Source organism: Strigops habroptila, chromosome 6 (genome assembly GCF_004027225.2).
Source record: "Strigops habroptila isolate Jane chromosome 6, bStrHab1.2.pri, whole genome shotgun sequence".
In the NCBI taxonomy this organism is placed as follows: Eukaryota; Metazoa; Chordata; class Aves; order Psittaciformes; family Psittacidae; genus Strigops; species Strigops habroptila.
The window spans coordinates 65,142,891-65,170,274 of NC_044282.2; the positions used below are offsets into that span (position 1 = coordinate 65,142,891).

Below are 27,384 nucleotides of genomic sequence, written 5' to 3' on the forward strand. Positions count from 1 at the left end.
GGAAATAGGGCCATGTAATAAGACTGATTTTGACATCCATATCAACTTATTCTTTCAACATATATTTCTTAGGCATTTTACAAGCTTTCCATTTCTCAAGGAAGACAGGCTCAATATTTACAAATCCAAAGTGTCCTCCAAAAGTGCAGAATATTCTTTAAGGCCGCATTTCTGAAGAGTTTGGTCACTTCTGTCCAAAAATTACACAAAATGGTGTTGTTACCCTGAGGTGGATACTCTTGCCTTCTAAGAGGTGCATTCAAACAGATAATTATCTCCCAGACTTTTTATAATGACAACTGCATCTACAAGGTAGCATCTCACTCCTCTTGCTCAAAGCTTCGGTACAACTGCCTGAGACCAACTGTGATGGAAAAACAGCCTCTCAACTAGGCCTCAGCTCCTGTTAAAAGGTATGTGTAATTCAGAGCCCAAAAGTAGCCCTCAGTAGGCAAGCTGGTGTCCACCAGTGCTAAATGGAGTTGCCAGCAGGGGCAGCAGATACCGCACTAAGGATATTCCACTAGTTTTCATTACAGAAATCAGTGAGATTAATTTGTCAAGAACTGAGTCTAGCACTGCAGTTAAACTAATGATACTGTTAATGAATTTTCACTTATTTGTGTCCCTCGTGGCTACATTGTACAAACAGGTTAATGTATGCATGATATACATGTACCCCTGTACTCATAGACCTGATATCCACATGATGAAAGACAAACCCATTTATTAAATTGAATTTATTATGCATCTTAAACCATCTGAAGTACACCTCTAGTTTGAATTCTCTCTGCAGTTTTGAAGTCTTTAAATCACGTTTCCCCCTCAAACTCATTTGTCAGGCAAGCCACAATGGTCCATTTTCACAGGCACCTGGCCCACTATTGTTAAAAAACCTGCTTCTCATGAAACTCTAAGCAGGTATTGAGTATCACACCATTGACATCTTCTTGGACACCACTCTGTCTACATCAGCCAAAAGTGCATACGGGAAAAAAGTCACCTACAGGTGGAAAAGAACCCCAATATTTCTCTAAAGACTGTAGATCTTAATTTCCCAACAGTAACATACCACTTCCAATTGCTCTGCCAAATACTGAGATACCTTATCGTTTGGCAAGAAATATATACCTGCTAGAGATTATCTACATCTGCTAGAAACATTCTTCTGCTCTTTCCCCAGAATCTGGTCAGCTGGGAACTCACTTCTGAAAGAGCTTTGCAATCAAACATGGCATATATAGGTTATAAACCTGTCCTGTTCAACATCTTTGTCGGCGACATGGACAGTGCGATTGAGTGCGCCCTCAGCAAGTTTGCCAACGACACCAAGCTGTGTGGTTTGGTTGATACGCTGGAGGGAAGGGATGCCATCCAGAGGGACCTCGACACGCTTGTGACGTGGGCCGATGCCAACCTTATGAAGTTTAACCAAACTAAGTGTAAGGTCCTACACCTGGGTTGGGGCAATCCCAGGCACTGCTACAGGTTGGGCGGAGAAGAGATTCAGAGCAGCCCTGCAGAAAAGGACTTGGGGGTGTTGGTTGATGAGAAGCTTAACATGAGCCGGCAGTGTGCGCTTGCAGCCCAGAAAGCCAACTGTAACCTGGGCTGCATCAAAAGAAGCGTGACCAGCAGGTCAAAGGAGGTGATCCTGCCCCTTTACTCTGCTCTCGTGAGACCTCACTTGGAGTATTGTGTACAGTTCTGGTGTCCGCAACGTAAAAAGGACATGGAGCTGTTGGAGCGAGTCCAGAGGAGGGCCACGAGGATGATGAGGGGGCTGGAGCACCTCCTGTATGGAGACAGGCTGAGAAAGTTGGGGCTGTTCAGCCTGGAGAAGAGAAGGCTGCGTGGAGACCTCACAGCAGCCTTCAAGTATCTGAAGGGGGTCTATAAGGATGCTGGGGAGGGACTCTTCCTTAGGGACTGGAGTGGTAGGACAAGGAGTAATGGCTTCAAACTTAAACAGGGGAAGTTTAGATTAGATATAAGGAAGAAGTTCTTTACAGTGAGGGTGGCGAAGCACTGGAATGGGTTGCCCAAGGAAGTTGTGAATGCTCCATCCCTGGCAGTGTTCAAGGCCAGGTTGGACAGAGCCTTGGGCGACATGGTGTAGTGCGAGGTGTCCCTGCCCATGGCAGGGGGGTTGGAACTAGATGATCTTAAGGTCCTTTCCAACCCTAACTATTCTATGATTCTATGATAAAAACATAAAGATTTAACGAGCACTTTTTGGACTTAAATTCACTAATGGGTTTGCCAAATTAACCACACAGAATTGTGCAAATATATCTTTAAATCCCATTTTTATCCGAATATTAACAGTGTATTTGTCTTCTGTTTTGGTGTTTTATATATTTACAAAGATACTCTAAAGTTTTGTTTTATTAAAAGAAAAATTGCATCAAGTGAGAGGAACTTCTGTGGTAACTTTGGGATCTTACAACTTGTAAATTAGCAATGAAAGCACTGAGATAAGTCTTTGGGAGTATATTTGAAGTTTTAATGAAAGAGTCAGATTACAAAAAGCCATAGTGGGAAGTCTTATATAAGGAAGCTTTAAAGTTAGTTGCAATGTATTAAAAAACAACATTCAAATAAATTATTTTTCACTGCAGTACGCCAAGTTTTTGGAGATAGAATTAAAATTGGGCTTTCATTTTAGACCAAGTAAAGCATAATATTAGATTATAATACTGCATATACTAGTGAGATCCAAATGCCCACGGTGTTGCAAAGAACATTTTCCCTCAGGCATTTGAAATTTAATGCTTCTTTAATATTCTCTGTTGGATATTGTTAGAATGGAATTTCAAATATTTCCTGCAATTTGAGTTAAAGATTACTGAATAATGCTGAGCAGCAAAAAATTTTTGAAGCATACATCTAAAGCTGGCACAATAGCTTAATGTCCTGTTGTTTCTTGCTTTAGTAAAATTAATTTCTACAGTCTTCAACCATGAATTCAAGCACCACCTGGAGATACAAACCCATGATTTAACTGTGGTGTATTTCTAGCTCCCTTGACTAACACACTGAGGCCAGACCCTGTATGTCAGACAGCTATAAAAGGAAAAGGCCATTTCCTAGCAATACTTTATAGTCTTCTAAGTCAGACAGTGGACAACTTGAAAAACAGATCTTGCCCCTTGTTGTAAATAAATGGAATTACCTGTCATGAAATAGACGTACATGGTTTTGCTCATATTAGAAGTATATATTCTACTGTACTGTCAAAAGTAACAGCTTTTCCATAGGACTCAAAGTATTCAATTAGGATCCAATCGTTTCACCATACATGTGTTAGTACATTACCTTGGTTGCTCAATACAGGTAAGAGTAGACTGCAAATTAAACCTAACAAAAAGGCGTAGTTGTACCATTCTAGAAACAAACAAGAAAAAGACTAACTATAATCCTGATTCCCTTTCCTTGATTACTTCCTGGAGAAGCCTCTTTCATCCAAAGATGCAGCTACTTTCTTTTCCATCATTTGTGTCCCCAGTGTAACTGGTCACACTTCCGATTTTGTTCCATGCCACAGGTCCCTTATCATTCATACTGGGCATGTGCAGACTCAGTCCTTGGCTCTCTCCTACAGGAAGCCTGCCAATTCCCCTCAAAATGGTTCAGAACACTGCTGCAGACAATACGACTACCATGATGAGTTCAAATGAAGTAATCCCTCAACATCATCCCAGCTGGATAAGGCAACTCTAAATGCCTTCATGACACGCCCAGAAGTTTTAAACATTGGTTTTCTTACAGCGTGAGACTGAGAATCATTCTCATGGATTCCAACACAACTCTTGCCAACACTCTGCATTGAAAGCCCAACAAAAATACACGTATGCACGCTTTGGAACTGCAGGAAACTCAAAGTTATATAGCACTGGTATGGCAAACAGACTCGGCTGGAATCATGGGCCTACACTTATATTAAGAGAAGGTGACAGTTTAGCCTTACAGTGTGCAATTGATCGAATACAAGCATGTGCAGAAATTGAGTACTTGTGTTTACATGAGCAGAATGAATAAATACGATTTCTTCTTTCTTTCTTTCTTCAAGGATCAGTAAAAACACTGAATATGGACAGTACTATAAGCAACACTAAAGCCATCCATAGTCTCTACTGCTGCATACAAATCAATTTGGCTAAGGTTTCCAAAAGCAGGCCAGATACCAAAATAAACCTGTGAAGCAGCAGACAAACCTCCACACAGGAAACAAACTGTTTAGTTGGCTCTTAAGCTTATGACTGATAAATTCATGTTCTAAAAGTTATGTTTCACATGTGAATAATGTCGTTAAGATAAAAAATTATCAGTATTTTCCTTCTGTAAAGAGTTAGTTTTTAAACAACTAACTTTAAAAGTCAACATTGTAAGACATCATTCTCCCTCCCCAGGTATTTCTAGTGATATTTTCTTTAAAACACCGTTGAATAACTGAGGGGAAAAAAGGGAGGAAAAAAAAAATCATTCTGAATAATGGCAGCTGTATAATTTTGTAGAACTTGAAGTGTTACGCAGGTTATTTCTTCTTTAGAATACCAACCTGCCTATTCTAACTGGGTCTAGAACACATGGACACTTTCTTGTTGTTTCATAAAACAAAGAGGAAACTGAATGAAGCAGCAATTGCACAATACCAAGATGATTTCAGATGTTCATAAAAAAGCAGATTTTCATTGCTCATATGCTCACGGCTAATGCATTAACACGCCAGTTTTACTGAACAGGAACATACTAAAACAGGTTGGTACAACATTCATTCAAAAGAAGCAATGTGATGTATATGCCTTGGAAACTCACCGTATCAGCACAACAATTTCATCACACTCCAAAAAATCCAATTAACCAAGGAAATGTACCATTTCTTGTGATCAATGTGGCATTCTTTTCACATGTATCCCTAACCTCACATTCTTCTTGGTGCATTTCAATTAGGAAGTCCTATTTTCCAAGGCAATTGCTTTATTACTTTTATATAGTCTGCATGGAAAAAAATCTCGCTAGATGCACTTTACTGAAAATGTTTCAAATAGTTAACTAATTGGAAACTCACTTAGCAGAACAGGCAGACAGCAAATAGAGAAAAGAACTTTCTGCTGTACTCATGCCATTCTCCTGTTTTCAAAGGATGCTTTTACTCCTCCCCTCTCTCCATTTCCCATCTCGCAGCGGTTTGCAAAAGCCTCTGCCACCTCAGTTCACCCACCATGGGAAGAAGTACCTAATTCACCCAGAAGTTACAAATCACAATCAACCTCCTCTAACCACTAACACTGCAGTTAGTGAGTAGAAAGTTCACACACTGCTGTCACAAAGTGTCTGTTCAACCAATAAACAAAATGTGTGTTAAGGTAAAGGAGAATCCAGTAAGACTATTTCTCATGCACCAGGAACACAATTTTTCTGTCCTCTTTGATTCAGAGATCGACTGAATTTACAGCCAACATACCAAAGGCTTTGTGTGCATATGTGTGCGCTTTGGTTGTTCTGTTTTGATTTTTAACAGGGATTCTCTATACCTTGTAATTGGAAATCCTCCAAAAATGGTTCACAGATGGTGGACAATGTTAAATCTTCCAGGGTCTCTCGGCTTTGTCTACAACAGGGTTGCTACTACTAAGCCGCTGTGCTACACCACAATCCCTAGTCGGTGATGGAGCCCTGCAATACCTCAGCTGCACTCCAGGTACTGGAGGCCTGAGTATCGGACCAACCACCTCGGATATAACTATGCACAGACAGCAATGGAGGTCTTAACAGTTAATGTTCTCTGACAAACATACAGTAGCTGTTTGTATTATTAACCTACTTAGAAACACTAAACAAAAAAGAACTTTCTGTTCACAATTTTTATTAAGATTTGACTCATGCATAGTCCGCAAAGATTACTAATACATATTGCAAGATACCAGTTCTGTCTCTTCACAGACAGTAGGCACATGAGGACAGAATGTTTTATGTCATCCTATCTACCTATTAAAAACATACTAAAGGTTGTATAAATCAATTAATGAATGATTAATTACTTCTAATTATGTAAAAAAACCAATTCAGCTATTAAGAAGTAAAAATTAAGCCATAGGATAAAATCAAACCAGTTCCATAGAAGGTAAAATTTCTCTTTAAGAAAAAAAGTTTTCTGAAGCACAGCAAAAAAACCCAATCAAAAAAAAAGCACAGGGTTATAAGCAGAGTTTCTAGCTATGTCAGTTTCTCCATACTATTTAATGTCTATGCAGTATCACATAACTCTGAAGTTTAGAAATTAACAGTGAAAAAATTAGGTTTGGACATTAGCACTATGAATACAAAAAATAATATATAAAAATATAAATTCTTAATGAAAATGTGTCTATTTTAATTTTCTAAACTAAGATTTTAATTGTTCTCTCTTATATCCGTCTTTATCTTTTTCAAACTCTATTAAAGATTTCTCACATACTTTAAGAAATAGTTTTTGGTTCTCTTAATCCCATTTCAGTATTTTTTTTTTTAATGCTTTATTTCGTTTCTGAAAAATCCCTTATTATTCTTCCCCTGGATCATAACCCAGAAGAAGCTTCCAAAACGGTTCCAATTCCACTGCTATTTCTAGGATTGAAACCGGCCTTTATAGCTTATTTTTCTACATAGAATCATAGCATGGTTTGGGTTGGAAGGGACCTTAAAAGATCATCTAGTTCCAACCCCACATAGTCTTAAGCATTTTAAACATTAATTTTATTACACAGACTTAGCTACAAAAGACACATTTTTGCATTAAAAATTTTAAGTAAAAGCATAAAAGAAAAACTGTATTATATGTGGACACAATAAATAGACAACTTTACGAATTGTAGAAAATCATGTGTAGAAACTTACCTAAAAAAATGCATCCGTTTCTACAGCTGGCAATGAAGAAAAAGAAAATTCCATCCAAAATACAGTTAAAGAACACGGCAGCTGTTAAAAGAAAACAATTTATTTTAAAATATATTAAAAAAAAGAGAAAGAAAATTCTGTCACCCTACCCTTCAAAACTACTAGTTGCCTTGAAAAATAATACTTACTCCCCCCAAAATGGAGATTAAATAACCTAGAGCATTGTGTTGTTTAATTATATCCATTTCCAAGTAATTCAATAACTTTTGAGAGCAAAAACTGTAACGTGTATTTCAAGAATTAGCTGAGAGCTCAATCCATGTGAACACTAAATTTCCGTTACTTCTTTTGCACATAACATGTTTTCATTTATGCAACTCTTTGTCTTAAAGCGCTACACAAAAGAAACATAATATCAAATAAAACATGGGGAAAGCAGTAAAGAACATTAAAAAATTACACCTATGATTACCTTATGATCTAAAAAAAAATAAATACTGGCAGTAGAAAGCACAAACGTGGCAAGAAAATTATGAGACAGTAACAAACTGGAGGAAAACTGAAGAAAAAGTTGACAGGAAAAACAGCATTCCATTTAGAATGAAAATATCCAAAACTTCGTAAAGGTGCTAAGACTAATAAATCAGCAAAAATAAATCAAATATACCACACTTCTTGAAGATAAAGAGAAGATGGAAGAAGATTTGGAAGAGAAGATTTGGAAGACCAGGTTGCAGGATTTCAAACATCTGCATATTTATAGATTCCTACAGTGACAACAGTCTGGAGACAGTGGCATGATTTAATGAGAAACACTACCAAGGACCAAAACTTCCTACAACACCAGAAATGTTTCCATCCAGAAGCAAAGGAGGTATTTTAGAAACTAAAAAACATCAGGAAAAGGACTTATAAAAACCAGATGGGAAGACAAAAGCATCACTCTTTTATTTCTGTACATTCATATTTTGCTTGAAAATATTAAAGCTTAACAAGTAGAAATAAAATTTAAGCCAAGTAAGAAGAAAAGTTGAGTTGTTAAGTTTCACTAACTTTAAAAACCGTATCACATTCATAGAAGGCAAAACTTTATGGTATCTTTAGTTAAACAGGCACAAGACAGTGCAGACAGCCTTACACCAATTTAACTCTCTCACAGACTAATTATACCGGAAACAGATTTAAAACAAACTGACACACAAAAGCTTTTACACATGGCTTTACACCATATTCATTACCAATCACTTTCAACACAAGATATGTTGTTATCTTCCAACACCAAATAACTCAAGGAGCACAAGCTTGGGCAAAAAAAGGACCAAGAATGAAAACGGAGCCTTACCTACAGAAGGAAGTTCAATTAGCTTAACCAAAATCCACTAACCCCACACAATCTGCTATTCTGACACAAACAAATCAGTTTACAGCATGTAAACACTGAATCAGTTGAAAATTGATAAGCAATCAATTTAAACTGAACCGATTATGCTGAGCAGAAATTACCTCACCTGGGTCCACACCAGGGTTTTTGTACATTTAAATCTTAAATAACCTTAAATAGTGTTAATTAAGTCTGTACAATGTCCAGGTGCAAAAAAGGTTAGAACCACCAACGTAAAACATTTTAGGACATTGTGGAATAATCTGACTGGAAAACAAGCTCCCTTCTACCTACCAAGTTCTCTATACTTCCCAGCAAGCCAGACCTCAGCCTTGCTTGCAGCTATTTGCCTTTCAAATTCATCCCCGGAAGGGATAAACAAGGTACAATCTTCATCCACATTAAAAACGTAGGGTTATTAACGTATATAAATCACTGTAGTTTGACATTTAAAACACACTAAGTACAACTGTACCTTTCCATCCCCGACACTGCAGGTTTCTGTACTGCAGAAGCTGTCAGAGTCTTGCTCAAGCCACAGGAAGTTTTGAGCTGCGGCATGAGCGCGATTAGCAACAAGACTTGCTAAAACGAGAGCGCTTTTGCATGACAAGCATAAATATTTACGCCTTACACCCACTGCCCTAAAGGAGTAACTTCTTATTTCTGCCTGAGGAAGAAATTGCGTAAGTGTATATGCTGATTGTTAAAAAAACCCCAAACCAAACACTAAAATACAATCAACTATAAGGGTTAATGTAAAATTGATAACTAATCCTGCAGAAACACATTCAGACACATTCAGACAAGTAAGACTTCGTACGAAATCACAGAATTTGTCTAATAAGGAACCTCGTCAGTATGTGAGGAAGAAAACAACCAACTGTGCCACACAAGACTCTTCCATAGCATAACAGAGTTTAGGAACCTGTGGGTTTTGCTGTTATTTATTCCAGGATCAGCCTCACTGTTGGCACAGACCGAGAGAGTTTACTGCAGTCGACAATCAAAAATACCACTAAATGAATAGTGTTATTTTTGTACAGCAGACCGCTACTTCAGTCCCGCCGTTAGAATAGCAAAGCTAAGCTCTCGGTTTTCCCCGTTAGAAGTAAATCGAAGGAAACGGCCGGGCGCAGCTCACAGGACCGTGAACCTCTCTCTGGGCCTGAGGAGAGGAGCTCCCGCCTGCGCCCCCCACCCCTGCCCGCCGGCCTCACTGAGGCAGGGCGGGCGCGGGGTGGAGGGAAGGCCCCTGCGGGTAGCGCCCGGAAGCGGCCCGGGACCACCGGAGTGCCCACCCTGGGAAGGGAAAGGCACAGCGAGGCCAGGCCGCGCCGCCGAACCCACCGAGCGCTCCGAGGGGACGGGGCGGAATTGAGGGGGGGGCAACGCCGGTGCCGCTGCCCGCGCGCCCCCGTCACCTAGCAACCACCGAAGCACCGCCACCTGCGCACGCGCAGCAGACACGCGCTCCCGCGCCGCCCGCCGTCCCCCCGCCGGTGTCTCCTCTGGCGCGCATGCGCAAGCAGAAACGCCCGCGCTTGCCGCAGCCCGCGGGCCCACAGCGCATGCGCGAGGAGGGCGGCGTATGTTACCCCCTAGCGAGCACCGCTTCAATGAATGGGGCAAGCTCGGGGGGGGGCGGGTAGCTCTGCGCCAATGGCGCTCGGGGGCGGGGCGAGAGCGCCCCGAGGCACGCCGGGAGTTGTAGTTCTCCGCTGACCCTGCGCCACGCTGTTGAGGCGATAGGCACGACTACAGCTCCCAGCGTGCCTCGGGGCGCGCCCCGCTCCCGCCCCCCTCCCCGCGGCAGCTCCGCGCAGCGCCGCCGCGGCCCCGGTCGTGCTGTTAGAGGTGACCTCGAGGCGGTCGGACCCGCAGCTCCCCGCGGCCATGGTCGGTACCGCTCCCCGAGCCGGCGGCCCTTCTTGAACCGGGCGAGTTGGGTCGGGGTGGCGGCGGGATGGGCCCCTTCGCCGCGGTGGTTGTGCCGGGGGGCTCCGTTAGGTGGAGGTGGCTGCGAAATGGCGCCGGCTCCCTCGCTGGGCTCCTCCGGGAGTGACTTGAGGGTGCTCTCAGGAGGAAAAGGGGCCCGGCGGCGGCCCGGGCCTCGCCTCAGCACCCACGGAGGCAGCGCCGGGGTCACCTTCTTGCAGCCCGGGGAGGTGGGGGTCGTTGCCGGGCGTTGACCCTTCAGCTTAATCGCGGCTTTTCCGAACGCTGGAGGCTCGCTGGCGGCATTGCAGTCGGGAAGATGGGAGTGCCTGCTCCTTCATTTCATGAGACGTGAAAGGTTCTGGGTGCAGCTCGGTGTTAGGTCAAGGGGAAATGCGTGTAAAATGTTTTCCTCTCTTGTTTCATCCCTGCTTGCTGTCAGAAATCCAGCTGTTTGCGTAGACCCTCCAAAATGTCAAGAGCTCCTTCTGACTCTGCCCTGAGGTTACACAGGTGAACTGGAGCACTTTTCTGTAGCATATATATATATGCACACACACAAACCTGCACAGAAACCTTCCCTTCCTTTGTAATTACAAGAACATCTCCACGTTTTCTAGACTTTATTCCCTGTTATTCAAACCTTTACCTTTAGTACTTTGCTATAGAAAAGATGCTTACATGCTCTGAAATGTGGCTTGTTATTGCAGATATACCCTAAAAAATGCCAAAACCTGTAAACCTTATCTATCCTACTTCTCCACTCTTTCTATTCAAATGTGGGTTCTCAGGAGTGGCCAGAAGACAGCAAGTTTTAGTTTGTACTTGAGCTTTCACTTGATTACCATGAATTTGCTGGTCTCCAAGAGAATCGCTAGTTGAAACTTAAATTGGTGTCCAGACTTTTAAGAATGTAGCAGTTTTTATCCCACTTTCAGTACTCTAATTATGCATTTGCTATGGGGCAGGGGCTTTAAACTTCTGAAATAAGATCATCTTGTCTATTGATGCAAAGTTTGGTGGGCAAACTCTGGACTTCTGAAGAGATGGAGCTTAATGATTTTGTCTCATCAAGCAAGGTGGGTTAGCTTAGTTGGCTTTACTCTTCAGGAGTACTGTTGGTGATATTTTGCAGACAGTTTATCAGCAATAATGTTCACAGAGGTCTTTTATAACTGATTAGCAATGTAAAGTCCATCAGTTGTGTTGACAGGACATATTGTTATTACATTTGGTAGATTGTGGGTACTTTAGTCTGTTACCTTTGTAACCTCCAGAATCAGTTTGTAGTGTAGTGTTATTTTCACGTATGGCACTAATATTTTCGGTCTGCTAATATCATCAGTAATCACAGAGATTTAGGCACTGAGTTCTTAAGTCGAAGTGTGTGCAGGGGGAAGGCATTAAACCCACAGCTTCTTCATTTGATATTGGAAGCTTTACTTTTATCTGTGATAATTGAAGGGGGCGGGGGGGAGAAATCCTGTTTGCCGAATTAGAGGGGGAAGGGTATCTGGGGATGCAATGTTCAGTTAGGGTTTTCTCTTCCTTTTTATCATTTCCTTTACTGCTCTTCAGTTTCCTAAACCTTTTTAGTTATACATCAACTGGATGTGAAGTGGGGAAGGCTTTGAAACTAAACAGTTCAGTTAGATGTCATTTAATTTGTCCTCTAGTTCTTGCATACTTGAGAGTGAGTAAAGGTCACCTCTGTAGTTACCACAGTGTGAAAGTATTCTCATTGAAGCCCTGTGCAGGAGCCAAGTCACAAGCCTGAACATGATTGTTTATAGCCTACAACTTCCACTGGGGAGCTACTAATTTCCCTGAACATCCAGCCTCCAAAAGTAACCTCGGATGCTCAATGATACCAGTTTTTATATGTGACATAAGTTTTCTGGGGAGAGTTAACTATAAGAAGCACAACATTTTAGGCTTGCTAATCTAGCTCTGGAATCAAGAGAGAGTATGAAAGTTTCCTTGATACTAATTGCTCGCAATTAGTGTGGGCGATTGGGGAAAGCTTGTACCTGAATACAATGTACTGAAGGTTTGGAGAGAGAAAACGAGTAGGCAGTACTCCTGCCTTCATTTTAGCTGATGTTTCTTCCTCCCTTCTCCAGCCCCAAATAAGGGCAGAACAGGAAGGATGGTAGTAAGCAAACATAGTAACATAATTTTCTTGAGAGGGTGGAGCAGAGTTGAAGGTGTTTTGTTTTGTTTTTAAACAAGACTAAATGTTGAGTCTGTCTTGGTTAAAAAAAGTAGTCCTACCTCTTGTGGTTATCTTCCACTCCTTCCCTCTCCTGCTGTGCTAAATACTCACCATAATGCTAGTGGGTAGACTGACATTTTTTAATGTTTAAATAAAATTAGCATTTAAAGTGCATATAGTGGAGAAAGTTCTTGTTGCCGACTCCCTCCTCTGTGGCACTACTTTAGATTGGCTTACCAGTTGCAAAGGACAAAGCCTAACTTCTTAAAATCTTTGTTCATATTACTGGCAATTCGGAAATCAGTCCACACTTGATTTCAGATATGTAATTCAAAGCAAATGTGTTCTACTGTTATCTGTGTGAGTTCTGGAGCAGCAAGGTTTTGCGGCACAGTAATTTTCCAGCATTTATTTTCTTAACTAATATGGTTAGCTGCCTTAAAAGAGCATTAATTGTGCCTTTCATGTTAATAAAATGCAGGTTCTCCTTAAAAACATGATGAAAAGCTGGCTTGAAAAATCTGACACGCCTCTTAATCTGTGCTGCCCACCATCATTTAGACATTGTGGTACCTTTGAAGGGTGTGACATCCCTACTCAAGAATAGTGTACCAAAACTAGTTTTTGAGATTTAAAACCAGTAAGAATCGATTGTTTGCTCTCATTCCTCCTCCTCATGGAGCTTTGACAAGGTTTGAGGGATGAGACTCACAGTGGGACAGGTTCAAAATTAAATAATACATTTCAACACCATAACCAGTAGCCATTTAACCAAATATTTGAAGTGTCATTCCCATAATGGAGGCAAAATCATCTTAAGGCCTAAATCTGCAAGTTCGGTATTTTAACTTCATCACTTAGGCTCTCAATTTATCCAGAATGTGGAAAAATGGGGTGGGTGGCCTCATTTTTACAGTTACCTAATTCTAGCGTGATGCGGCTGTGCTTGGCTGGTCACTTCTGCAGAGAGAATACACTCAAATCCCAAAATGGTTTTCCTATAAATATCAATGACAGGAATGTTGGTTGGAAAGGATCTCTAGAGGTCATCCAGTCTCACCTCTCTGAGTCTGGAGGTTGTCCAGTGCAGCCTGATAGAAAGGCTTTTGCGCTGCTGAATCATGTCATATACATTTTTTCATATGGGTCTTGAGTATCACTAAGGATGAAGGTTGCACAGACTCTCTGGGTACCCTGTTCCAGTGCAGCAGTACTGCCCTCATCAAGAGTTTTTATCTTCTGTAGCCATTGCCCCCTATTCTGCCATCTACCACTACTGAGAGATGTTTGACAGTCTTGTTTTTGTAACACTCCTTGAAGTTGTAGTAGGCTGCTGTTAAATCACCCCTTATCCTCTCCCTCTCCAGACTATGTCCAAGTGCCCTCAGCCTCATCTTGGGACCGCAAGGACATTAACTTGGGGTCCCAAAACTGGGCTCAATATTCTTTCTGTGACCTTGCCAGCACTAAGTGAAATGCCAGCCGTCACTCTGCAAGCTGTGCTTTGCGTTATGTAGCCTAGTATGCAATTAAATCACTTCAGACATAATTGAACATGGAAGGTGTTTTGTCCATAACTCAAATTACCAGATTTTAATTACTTTAAAAAGTGGGCTTGGCATTCCAGCAGTCTGGTCAGAGCCTGCTTGTTCCTCTCCTGTTGCCTGTAGGGGAAAAGGGAGATACAAAAAACAGGCTTACAAAATACTGAGTTATGAATGTCCTTTGGTATATTTTTCCATTTCGTAGGATGGTTTGGGTTGGAAGGAACCTTTGAAGGTCATCTAATCCAACCCTCCCTGCAATGAGCACGGTCATCTTCAACTAGATCAGGTTGCTCAGAGCCTTGTCCAGCTTGACCTTGAATGTTTCCAGGAATGGGGCATCTGCCACCTCTCTGGGCAACCTGTGCCAGTGTTTCACCACCCTCATTGTAAAAGATGTCTTCCTTCTATCTAGTCCAAATCTACCCTTTTTCAGTTCAAAACCATTATGCCATGTCCTACTGCAATGGGCCTACTGAAAAGTTTGTTCCCATCTTTTTTATAAGCCCCCTTTAAGTGCTGAAAGGCTGTTATAAGGTCTCCATGGAGCCTTCTATTTTCCAGGCTGAACAACCCCAACTCTCTCAGCCTTACATTTTTTCAATGTGAAATAACCTTTGCATTTCCCTATGTCCTGTTTCTGCTTAACAGAATGGAGATTTGCTATAGGGTAAGACAATTTCTCCCTTCCCCCCCCAACCCCCCATTTACAATATAGCAACATGTTGGCAATCTTCTCCCCAGTCTTTTTGAGTTTTGGGTCAGTTTGACAATGGACAGCTGTATTATGGATGTTAGTGTCTGTGTTTGTTCTTAATGTAGCTTTTGTCTTTGGATTTGTTAAATTGCTGTGTAAAATTTTAGTGAGGCAGTACATTAAGTCTACTAGATTCCTTGGTTTCTAGCATTCAATAAGTGTTTGTTTGCAAGTGAGTATTCAAGCTGCTTATTGGAAACAGCCCTCAGAAGTAAAAGAATCCGAAAACTGGTGAAGTGTCACAGCTCATAAAACTTCTGTAGTAAGTTAGAAGTATGAGTGGGTACCTATTGTAATGCCTTATGTTAAAAAGGCAGCATTGTTAAAAGGAATACAAAGTTTTTTCAAATAGATTGTTGTTCATGGTGTTTTGCAAGCTTTTCCAGGAGCAATTCTTAAGGATATTTTTGCAAGCGTGGTCTGTTTCTGTGAAAGCAAGTACAGAAATTGCTGGTGGTTCTAGCAGAAAAGAAGTATGATCTTAGCAGCTGGGCCTGATCCATATTTAGGCACATGCTTTCTTTCAGGTTAAATTATCGTAACCTTTTTTGTGTAGTAACTGTTAATTTCTACCACTCTTGGATGGTGTGAGCCTGCACTGTGTGGCTGTGGGTAAGTCTCTGTAATTTTCCTGCAGGGTGAACCTATCAGAGTGCTGGTGACTGGCGCTGCTGGGCAGATTGCCTACTCGCTGCTCTACAGCATTGCCAAGGGAGATGTCTTTGGCAAAGAACAGGTAACTCTTACACTGAATTCACTTATATCTACTGCACAGTAATCATAGAATGGGTTGGGTTGGAAGGGACAGTTAAGATCATCTAGTCCCAATCCCTCTGCCATGGCCAGGGCCACCTTCCACTAGAGCAGGTTGCTTCAAGCCCCTGTGTCCAACCTGGCCTTGGGGTGGGGCAGCCACAGCTTCTCTGGGCACCCTGTGCCAGGGCCTCAGCACGCTCATAGTAAATAATTTCTTCCTAATGTCTGATCTAAATCTGCCCTCTGTCAGTTTAAAGCCATTCCCCCACATCCTGTCACGACACGGGCCTCTCCAGATTCCTTGTGGGCCCCTTTAGGTATTGGAAGGCTGCTATAAGATCTCACCAGAGCCTTCTCTTTCTAGACTGAACAAGCCCAACTCTCTTGTTTTCATAGGAATTTCATAGGCTTGTTTTCATAGGAATAATGAATAAGCCGACGTCAGAACTGCAGTCTCTGAGACTTATTTTCTTCTAGATACTCAGAATGATTTACCAATATGCAAATAGTTTATTCTTTAAGTAGGGAAAATTAATTCAGCCCTGCTCTGTTATGCAGTCTTTCAGTTGCTGGTCATGCTGGAGTTCTTCCATTTTCTGTAAATGGATTTTAAGTCTTACAGTTTCTTGTAGATAACAAGATAAATTAATTTTCAAATCAGGTTACACCCAACTAGAAGTAAACCATTTCTTTCTTTACAGCCTCTTGTTCTTGTGCTGCTGGATATCACCCCCATGATGACTGTATTGGAAGGTGTAGTGATGGAGCTACAGGACTGTGCTCTACCATTGCTGAGAGGTGGCCAAAAGAAATTTTTCTTATAACTATAAGATGCTCTAGTCCAACTGTTGCATTTATGAGTTCCTGTAGTTATCAGGAAGTTAAGCAGAAGAAAATATTACATGATCCTTTCTTAGTTTTATATTTTGTGGAAGATGCTACTGTAATTATTAATTATTACAGTACTTAAAAACCCCAACCAAACATGTAGGTATGAGCTCTTCTACAAATCAAACCTTCTTTGTTTTGAATTAAAGGGAGATGAAGATTTCATTTGTGTTGGTACTTGTCACTGAAAACTGTTTTGTAAAAGTGAAGAACAACCTATGTACATATGTGTATATGTATTTGGATAGAGACACGTGAAAGGTATCTTTTTTACATAGGTTTCTCCTGCTTTTTCAGAATTTCTGTCTAAAGCTTTAGATATGTATTTGTGTATATAAACCATTTACTGGCAAGTATTTAATCTGTGGATTAGGGCCAAACGAATATACTTGTATTTTTTGGAATGGGAAGGTGGTGTTATCAGATCAGGTTATATACTATTTATGAACCAAGGAATATTCTCATTAACATTTTGCCATGAATATTTATCTTTCTTAGATTTATTTTTTCCCCTTTTTTCAGAGGTCATTCCAACAGACAAGGAGGAAGTTGCATTCAAAGACCTTGACATCGCAATTCTGGTTGGCTCCATGCCAAGGAGAGAGGGCATGGAGAGGAAGGATTTACTCAAAGCAAATGTGAAAATTTTCAAGTCTCAGGGTGCAGCCTTGGACAAGTATGCCAAAAAGACTGTGAAGGTGAATATAGAAACTGAATTAAAAAAGTTTATCTCTCTCTTGAGCTATGTAAAGATCTAAATATGTTGTAGAATGATATTGTGCAAGCAAGGACTGTAATCAATGCAGGCATTCCTTTCCTTAAGCCCTGGAAAATACACCACAGTCAAGGTTAGTTGAGATACAACATGTTAAATAGGTAGATGATTTGGTTCTTAATTTGTTTGGTGAAAAAGGTAAGTCTTGCATTGTATTGTTGTATTCCACACATACTCGAACTGGTTACCACTAATTCTAAAAAACCCTCACCAAACTACTTAAAAAAAAAAATAAAGAGCAGTATTCTGCTCATTATCTCTCTTCTCTGGGAGAACTAAATTATCTACATGCAGCTGCCTACTTCATATCCATCTGTGGCTTCAACATAATGACCCTTAACTTCAGTATCAATATGGAATTACAGTTGCACAAAAAAATAGGCTTTATTTAGGTTGTTTTCGTCTCGGTCTTTGGAGCATTGGAAGCTTTTAATTGTTCTCTCTCAGATTCCTTCAGCACAGTTAATGGGATCATGTGGCTGCTCTCCTACTGCTCTTAATCTCAGACCCAGACTCTGACTGTGCTTTGTAACTGACTTTTTAATGTCTACTTCCTCTGCTGATGAACTTCCTACTGCTTCTAAAGACTTGTTTGCTTCTTTATACAGTAGGAATAAAAACTATCAATATAACTATGCAGAGTAATGGAAAATTTACTGAACTCTCTTTCAAAAGGGGAAATACAAAGGGAGGTTTGCAGATTATTGTGTGTGATTGAGAGTACATGGAGCTTGACATTAATCATTTGAGGCACATTAGTAGATGAAGGATGAATAAAAATCAGTTTTCCATAGCAAGAAATTGATCTAAGTTCCGGCAATATTTTACTTCTAACTGCCTATGAACACTGAGATAAGTAACTGTTCTGGATTTCTTAATTAGAAAGCAATTATATAAAGCAGTGGCAGCCAATCTTGAAAGCATTTAAAAGGTGATGGTGAATTCACTGTGGGCCGACTAGTGTGTACGTATCTGGCTTTCCCTCTATCTAGCAGCATGAGTTTTGCTGTGGGTCAGTGTGCAGATTTCTCTAGAAGTCGTGTTCTCTTTCATGTTTGAATGTCAAATTATAAAGAAAATACCTAGCTAAAAAATATTCTTTTGTGCAGTTACAGAAGACTTGGTGACTATGAACAATGCACATGTAAAAGAATCTTGTTGAAGACAACCAAGAGATTTAGAAAACTTTATGATAGCTTCTTTGAAGGCAAAGCCATGTATTTCCATTGAGGGGGCTGTTTTGTGGAAATAGCTTCTTCATCTTTCCACATTCTCCTTACCCTTTTTTGGTTTTAGGTTGTGGTAGTTGGGAATCCAGCAAATACTAACTGCCTGATTGCATCAAAGTCAGCCCCTTCAATACCTAAGGAAAACTTCAGCTGCTTAACTCGTTTGGATCATAACAGAGCTAAGTCTCAGGTAAGAAGGGCCTATCCAAAGTAGGCAGCTTTCTATTGTCTCTGCTAAATACAGAGCAATGCTTTCAAAGCAGCTTTTGAATTGAGAAGCTGAAGTTAATACAATGGACATCTTTAATTTCCAAATAGATTGCCCTGAAACTTGGTGTGACTGCTAATGATGTGAAGAACGTCATCATCTGGGGCAACCACTCCTCCACTCAATATCCAGATGTTAACCATGCAAAGGTAAACGTGAAAGGAAAGGAAGTTGGAGTTTATGAAGCTATAAAAGATGACAGCTGGCTGAAGGGAGACTTTATCCTGGTAAGAATTGGGTTTGTTTCGGTTTTGAATGGTGGTTGTGTGCCTTCTGCTTTCTTCTAACCTCATATGAAATGGGAAACTATGTAACTGATTGACTTAGTGAAGCAGCTCTTCCTGTCTCACTAGAGTAAGTCATCTTCAGATAGCTTTTTCTTATTAGTTATTTGCTCTTGAGAAATTTAAGGCATTATGAAAACCTATGTAAATACTATTAGAAAAATACTTTTGGAGTGCTGAAATTATTCAAGAAAAAGAATTTTGATTATAGCTCAGGTGCAACTCATTTGACACACAAGCACCACTGATATTTTACTATGGTGACTTTTTTGGGCAGCTTTGCAGATGAAGTAGGATGAGCTTCCGTTTGCTGCTCCACACCCACCAAAGATAGCCCAGCAGCTCTCCACGTGCACCTGCATACATGTGCACATGCACGCATACTTTCCAAATCTAAGTTTGTGGCCTTGTCACTAGCATTTCTAAAAAGTAATGTGAAAAAATCTAGAAACACCTGAGAATGTCCTAATGTAGAGTAATAATAAATAGTAATGTAGGGTAGTAAAACAAAATAATGGTATTAATTGATCAAGAGCACAGGCTAACTAAATGCAATATAAAACGAAACAAGCATTACTAAAGCTGTTGGTGAACGTGACTCCCAAGTAGCTGTACTTTGCTTGGTATTGCGATGTCACTAGCATGCTGACAGCCAGGGACAGGTACTCTTAACTCAGCCAAGGCACCCTCAGCTTGGGACTGAGGATGTGTTTTGTCATATGATCATGCTCTACCCTATCTTGGTTTTGGATATAGCTTGTTCCAGTTCATGCTTTCTGCTGCAGAATAAATGATTGTGTGCTGGCAACCACAGTTCATGAACCGGAGTGTAAGCAGAAACCTGTCCTTGATCCTGCTTTATTTTACGTTGCTGAGGCAAGATACTGGTTTGGCCTTCTAGGTACATTGTAATGTTGGTTTATGCTAAAATGCTTTGCCTAAGATAAGAAGATTTTGTAATTCTTGCTTTCTAGACTGGGGTCTGGTTGGTGTAGAGCCTTACCAAAACTTAAGAAAAACTGTGTGCAGTTTAAGAAACTATCCTAATTCTAAGAAGTGCAATTCTTAAATACAAAAATTCTAAATATAAACTTGAGTAAAGGGAGGTAGGTTCAGCTATCTTCAGGAATTAGATGAATTTTATGCGTTAAATAAATGCAGCAAGTAGTTAAATGAGAACAGCAAGTAGTTCACATTGGTATTCAGCAAAAAAACCTTAATTGCCAGTGTTGCTCCGAGACATCTGTGCTGTCAACATATATGAAGTCTCCTGGTGGTAAAAGCTTGAAACATCTGGTTGGTATGAGAGAAGTCAGTGGGCTGCTAGCTGTAAAGCAGGTACTAAGAAATGAGCCAGCCTCTGAAATACTCCATTATGTTCTTATCTTGGCAAAAGTCTTCTAGATTGTATTTCTGGATTGTGTTCCATGTTCATTTAGTGATAAAACTGTAATTTGACTAATGAAATCAAATAATGATAATAAGGCATTTTTTTCTCATGGCATTTACTAACAATGTTTAGATAAAGTCATGATTTTGCTGTTTTACAATTTAGTTGTTGGGGTTTTTTTCTTAATTGCAGACTGTTCAGCAACGTGGAGCAGCTGTTATTAAGGCTAGGAAGCTGTCCAGTGCGATGTCAGCTGCCAAAGCTATCTGCGATCATGTGAGGGACATCTGGTTTGGCACTCCAGCGGTAAGATGTTACTCTTGAGTAAGTGCTTGTTTGCTTAATGCTTTGATTACATGCCTGTGTCTCTGACCTCAAGTGTGTATGTGTGTTCAGAGGGGGAAGAATCTGCCTTTTTCTGGAATAAAGTGCGTCATAGAATATGCAGTAGATTGGAAATGAAGATTTTGCTTACTTCTAGCACTGAAAAACATATTTATCTCTTACTTTTCTGGTTTCAGGGGGAATTTGTTTCCATGGGAGTAATTTCTGATGGCAATTCTTATGGTGTTCCAGAAGACTTGCTGTATTCATTCCCTGTTGTGATCAAGGTAACTAGACTTTATATCCAAATACCTTCTGCAAGACCTAGCTAAACTGTATTACGAGCTTATTGACAGCAGTGTTTTTAGTATGGGACTGCAGTTGCTGGGATGTGGGGGTTTTAGCAGCCTGTCACAGAGGGAACCATTATTAATCACTCTATAGTAGTTGTCAAATAAGTACAGATAGATGAGTAGAATCTGTCCTGACTAGCTGGTGCTGATTGCATTCCTCATCTGAAAACAAAATTAACTTCTGCCTGATGTAGTTTTTAAGGCCGTAAACTTTGTTTCTTATGCTGCAAAGTTTCCTTGTTGCAGACTGAAAGAAGCTCGTTCTTATAGGGAGGGGCTTCTTACTTCTTTGCTTTCAAACAGGACAAGACCTGGAAGTTTGTTGAGGGTCTTCCTATCAATGATTTTTCTCGTGAGAAGATGGAGCTGACTGCTAAGGAGTTAGCTGAAGAGAAGGAGACTGCTGTGGAATTCCTCTCCAGTGCATGACTAGATCCTGAAGAAATACAAAATGATTTAAGAGTGGGAGAATCTAAAAGTCGTCTCTAAGTCTGCTACCAAACACTATTACTGTATTCAAGTCAACTGTCTGTGGCAATTGTGCATTTTAAAGTCCTTATGCTTACTGGTACTGTTGTGCCTGTTGAGTTATTAGCAAAAGGTTATTAAAGAAGTAAAACTAGTTTGTTGACCAAACTTTTTCTGTTCAATACTAGTTGCTTTCTATGTATGATACAGAATAATTGTTTGCCTCAGCCTTGGCTTCTAACGCACAATCTGAATTTTGATTAGAAATTGGCACTATTGGAACTCAGTCTGTGATCACTTCAGCATCCTATGGCTCAACTGAAAATGAAATTAGAATGCCAATAGTTCTCCTTGAACCAGTAGTTCAGTGACTCATCTATCACTGGACAGACTCCAAGTATATACTGTTCACTCTGGTTATGCTTACAATGTTTGTCAATAGAAATATTAAAAGATGCTTAATTGTGTAATGGCTAAGAGTAGTTTGTTGTGCTTTATTTGCATGTTTTAGTTGTGTAACTAATAATATAGTACAGTGTAACTAATAATATAGTATAGTGTAACTAATAATAGTACAACATAAAAACCCCTGAAGACCTATTTTAACAAACCAAGGGAAACTGGTTTTAAGAAGCTTTATTGATGACTAGCACTTCCATTTGTTTTTTTCCAGGCAAAGTTGCTTTATGTCAACATCAGACACAAGCCTCAAGGCAGGTTTATACTCCAGCACTACAGTTCAAAAGCAGTGTTGGTACTGTAGCTCAGTATTAATTTCATTGTAGCTTCAAAGCCTTTTGTTCTAGGAGAAAAGGACTCACTTGATTAAGACCAACTGATGTTAATATACTTGCTTGAGAATTTTCCTGGTGCAGCCTTTAACTTCAGGAAGGTTCAAATACATTGTACTGTAATTATTCCTTTGCAAACACGCAGGTGAATGTTGCTGGTAACTCTTCTAGACTCCTGCCTATAGTAACCCACCTGATGTAGACTGAAGAGGTTTAGACTAGGTTTGTTCTGAGAGTTTCTTAGATGTACTACTACCCATTTTGTTTGTTTTCTAAGCACCTTAAATAATAATAATGGTATTCTTCTCATACACATAATGTCAATGTTGTCTGTCCTGTTCCAATATAAGTGTTTCTGCCTTGTACTAACATAAATCTTGGGTCTGTCATACCTGGAGTCATCTCATTTCCCTTTTTTTGGTTTGTTGTCATTAAATGAAGATTCAAAATACAGAATTATTTTGACAAAAAGAAAAAAAAAGCTTAAACTGAATTTTAAGGAAATTGAATGGTTTATTTGAGGATTTATCAACTAGAATATAAAATAAATCAGCAAACATCAATAAGCTTATCCTTAAAAATGAGTCTGCTCTCAGAACATTACTGTAGCAATTAAGTACAGTGACAGTAATGCAGCAAAGACTATACATAAATAGCTGAAAAGGAAAATGAGCATTTTGGAAAATGGGAATACCTGCTGCAGCATAGGCCAGCTGGAGACAGCACAGTAGGTGAATGCCTTGAATGCTTATGAAGCAGCTGTTGCAAGAACTTATGTGTTCTTGCAGTCTTAGGAATAGGCAAGAAGTGTATATACTGTATTTTTCCACTGTTTTTCTTGTTCCTCTAAACCAGTTGGAGTTCAGCTGTGATTGATAAGAAAATTTCATACTTCCCTCTTTCCATGACAGTTTGGAACTTGTGCGGAAATTAGGGAGGTAAGGCAAGCTGCCAATGTGATGACTGCCTTCTGGTGTTACAATACAAAGTAAGTGAAATCTCATTTCAACATGAACCTTGGGACCAAAGGAATTCATTCCAATAATTCCCTACAACTTATTTTAAAACAAAGTGTCTTAGAGGAGGTGGTTGCAGTCCACACTGTTACTCAGTTTAAGGTGGCAACAGGCTAGGTAAGAAGAGTACACATCTGTGCCTGAAAACCATAAATAAGAGAGGACAAATCCTGCTGGTGTGCAGGGTGTTTTGTGCCATACCTACGGAAGCATAATGTAGGGAAGGAGCTTTAAAAAAAATCTGGAAGATCTGTTTCTTCAGGGGGGTTTGAGATCTGTTTTAAAACAGCTTTCTCCAGGAGACAACTCACTTCTAGTAAAGTGATGCTTACAACACTTAGTGTATCGGAACAATTGTGTAATTAACCTCAGTACTTGATAGACTATCTCATGGCATATTTAATTCCTCAAGTTAACACTTGAATCTACATTTGGCTCCTCTAATGAATTTTAAGCACTTTGTATTTCCTTCAGGCTTCTGTGAAGCAATTCAACAGCAAATCTCTCATCTGGTCATTGACCACATACTTAACTACTATCCCACTACTTACAAATTCTTCAGTGGTGGATATTCTTTCTGTTCGTGTTTCTGAACTGTTTTGTCCTCTGTTCTACTTTCTTCAGTTTCTATATTTCTGGGAGTTTCCCTCGTGCTGTTGTTAGCTATTTTTTAATTATTGTATTACTTTGTACAATCTGCACTGTTTTTGCAGGGTGCTTTGGTTATCTCTTAGTAGATATATGAAAATACGCATATGGAAGCAAAAATAGTAGCCATCCGCTTTTCCCTCTGCCTTTCAGACAATCAGTTTTCAAGTACAAGAGGAAATTTGCACATTGCTACTCCAAACTTACAGTACTAAGTACTTTGCTCTTCACTGAAATGTTTCTATTCTGTGATTTTGGTTTTTTGAGTGTTCGTGGGCTGGAGGACACGATGTACTAAATGAGGCTGAGAGAACTGGGTTTCCTCATCCTGGAAGAGGAAATGCTCAGAAGAGGTCTCTTCTCAGAAAAGCCTACCTAATGGGAGGATGCAGAGACAGCAGAGCCAGGCTCCGTGGAAGATCAAGAGGCAATGTACACAAGTTGTGACACCAGAAACTGATTTATCAAATCTGAGGATGATCAAATACAGAAGCAACCAAAGCCTTGGACCTGGCCTAGAGCAACCTGCTATAGGTCAGCTCTGTGTTGAGCAGGAGTTTGCACTGAGTGACTTCTAACCGCTGTGATTGAAAGCCACTGAATATGTTCACACCAACTGCATCTTGTAAACAACTCTAAATACATACATATCAAAAGTTATTCTTTAGTTAGTGATGAGCATATTTTCAGCACATACAAGCTTTCTGTGCAGGAAGGAATTTCACATCCATTTTTTACTTGCTGATTCCTTCCCCAAGAGAACAAAAGCTAGGACTTCAAACAGCAGCTCCTGAGTGAGTACATACACACTTTCTTTGAGAAACAAATCCTTGGGGAAATTAAGATTTGAATTGTCAGATCCACTTCTAGAAGGTTTCTACAGGCAGCCGCTGAGAACATTAGGGCTCCTGGCTGAATCTCTGTGTTGGGGGAAAGGTTCCTAGGGAAGACTGGAAATTGTTCAGTGCAGCTGGCATGCTTTGTCACGGAGCACCTGGAAAATGCAGATCCCAAATCCTCCCTTCATGCCACTGAAAGATGTATGAGGCAGGCTTCTAAGCTGATCTCTTTGTGCTTTCTCGACAGCTTTCCATGCCCAGCAAGAATTCTTTTGAGGGAGAGAAGAAATAAAGCTTTTCCCCAAATGAATAAAAACTATTTCAAGTTTGTCTCACATTGTTGTTCTCGTACTGCAGCTATTCCTGCTATTTTTTACAGTGACTGCGGGTGAAGCTGGAAACTCCAGCTCTTACAAAAGAATGTAAATCAACATGATGCTGATGCTCACCACAAAGCTTTGCAGCCTGGGCATATCTATAAGGCATCATGTCATATCAAATCGCTAGGACTTGAATCTCACTTTGCACAAGGAAAGGCAGGAGAACTTCTCTAGCAAGTAAAACAGATGGTGTGCTTTCAAAGCACTAGATTTACAGAACAGAGGAAAGTTGACATGGAAAAGTTTATTAGAATTCTTTCTTTCTTGTCCCCCATTTCCTGTGGTTTGGGGACTTTTTTTAGATTTATAAACACATTTTGAATTCCAAATAGCAAATCCTAAAGGGTAACTACAGCTTGGTTGTCATGAAAGAGGAACTTACATAAATATAACTATTTGCAGCTGAAAATGCAGGTATTTTGTGTTCAAACACCAAGTTTTGTTTTGTTTTCAAACATTCCAGCAACTTTTTAAGTGGCAGCTTTGCAGAGGAGCATGACAAATGCTTTTGTATCGGAACAGAGGCTGGCCAGTCAGCTGCTTAAAATAAAATACCGTAACTGCAGGTAAATAGAGAAATTAATAGGTAGAGATGCAGTCTTCAACTTCACCAGAACTGAGCCCACTGGTTTGGTTTTACAGAATCTTTAATTGTGCATTTTAGTTTATTAGTAAATTGCACAGATGCTTTCTTTTTTCAAGTCTGCTAACCACAATTATCAAGGGGTTTGTAGCTAAATGATACAAAGGGTTTGCACAGAGACCTTTGCCTACTTTCTGTCAAAAAACGTAGTCATCATACCGCATGGGAGTTGTTGAAATGCATTAAAAGCTCAAGCCAACTTGTATTTGAGGCTCTGAGTGTTTGTCAGAGCATCTCAGTGGAGAGAAGAGGTGACCACTGCCTTCCCAACAAACAGCACTAACACAGATGTTGTGTGCATCCATACACATGCATACATATTATAGAATCATAGACTCATAGAATAGTAAGGGTTGGAAAGGACCTTAAGATCATCTAGTTCCAACCCCCCTGCCATGGGCAGGGATACCTCGCACTAAACCATGTCGCTCAAGGCTCTGTCCAACCTGGCCTTGAACACTGCCAGGGATGGAGCATTCACAACTTCCTTGGGCAACCCATTCCGGTGCCTCACCACCGTCACTGTAAAGAACTTCTTCCTTATATCTAATCTAAACTTCCCCTGTTTAAGTTTGAAGCCATTACTCCTTGTCCTACCACTCCAGTCCCTAAGGAAGAGTCCCTCCCCAGCATCCTTATAGACCCTCTTCAGATACTGGAAGGCTGCTGTGAGGTCTCCACACGGCCTTCTCTTCTGCAGGCTGAACAGCCCCAACTTTCTCAGCCTGTCTTCACACGGGAGGTGCTCCAGCCCCCTTATCATCCTCGTGGCCCTCATCTGGACTCGCTCCAACAGCTCCATGTCCTTTTTATGTTGAGGACACCAGAACTGTACACAACACTCCAAGTGAGGTCTCACAAGAGCAGAGCAGAAGGGCAGGATCACCTCCTTCGACCTGCTGGTCACGTTTCTTTTGATGCAGCCCAGGATACGGTTGGCTTTCTGGGCTGCAAGCGCACACTGCCGGCTCATGTTAAGCTTCTCATCAACTAACACCCCCAAGCCCTTCTCTGCAGGGCTGCTCTGAATCTCTTCTCTCTCCTGATCAGACCATGATGGAAAACCTCTCCAGAGGAGCCACCTGACTGGCTGTCCTTACAAGCCAAGACCTTCATGGCTATTGTCAAGCTACACAGATCAACCATGCATGCTTTTATTGTAGCAGGCAACTAATAACACTTGGGATGAAGGTGAGCTTTCATTTGTTATCAGCAGTACAACAGCCAGGACATCCCTGAGCGAGTAATTCCAGCCCGGCAGCTCGGGTTGGCTTCAGTGAGCAGCTGGACTGAGTTGTGCATCCTTTAGCATTGGGGTGTTCAGCAGCAGCAGTGCACACATACATGTGCAAAGGCAAAATAATGAAGCTAAGTCAAAGGCTGAGAAAACACACATTGCAGTTTGCTAAACTTTAGGCTCTAGTTTTTAAATCAACTTAGCATTTGTAAAGCCACAGATTTGTGATTTCCAGAGATCCAGCATAGCCCTCTGTCATGAATTTTTCACTGATTATATTCATATATTCAGTTTTGCTTTCTCATTCAGGCCTGTTTCTCAACATAGATGGCTTGATTCATTTTAAAATGAGACCAACACCTTAGCTATTGTGACCCTAAT

General features: G+C 40.5%; 2 protein-coding genes across 5 annotated transcripts in view; one reads left to right on the plus strand and one right to left on the minus strand.

Moving 5' to 3' along the window:
- The window catches only part of WDPCP (WD repeat containing planar cell polarity effector), a 154,979-nt gene extending 145,222 nt beyond the window's left edge, over positions 1–9,757 (minus strand). Inside the window, exons 1-2 of one of the 4 annotated variants that reach the window (XM_030489182.1) lie at positions 9,710–9,757; positions 6,880–6,960 (exon numbers count right to left, since the gene is read on the minus strand). The gene's annotated coding sequence lies outside the window, so the exon portion shown is untranslated. Of the gene's footprint in view, positions 1–6,879; positions 6,961–8,735; positions 9,136–9,188; positions 9,517–9,610; positions 9,686–9,709 lie in introns of those variants that run through there. The other 3 variants (XM_030489184.1, XM_030489186.1, XM_030489183.1) reach the window with 3 other exon arrangements.
- A 269-nt stretch (positions 9,758–10,026) lies between these two features.
- Positions 10,027–21,926, plus strand: MDH1 (malate dehydrogenase 1). The gene is made up of 9 exons (XM_030489188.2): positions 10,027–10,159; positions 15,352–15,450; positions 16,172–16,268; positions 16,881–17,056; positions 18,430–18,552; positions 18,681–18,857; positions 20,497–20,610; positions 20,826–20,915; positions 21,285–21,926. The coding sequence occupies exons 1-9, from the start codon at positions 10,157–10,159 to the stop codon at positions 21,408–21,410; spliced, it is 1,005 nt and encodes a 334-aa protein (XP_030345048.1). The 5' UTR covers positions 10,027–10,156; the 3' UTR covers positions 21,411–21,926.
- The last annotated feature ends 5,458 nt before the right edge of the window (positions 21,927–27,384 follow it).

Coding starts and splice junctions, on each gene's coding strand:
- MDH1 (XM_030489188.2), top strand. Junction 17,057..18,429: donor ATGCCAAAAAGACTGTGAAG/GTGAATATAGAA, acceptor TTTTGGTTTTAG/GTTGTGGTAGTTGGGAATCC. Junction 20,611..20,825: donor TCTGGTTTGGCACTCCAGCG/GTAAGATGTTAC, acceptor TTCTGGTTTCAG/GGGGAATTTGTTTCCATGGG.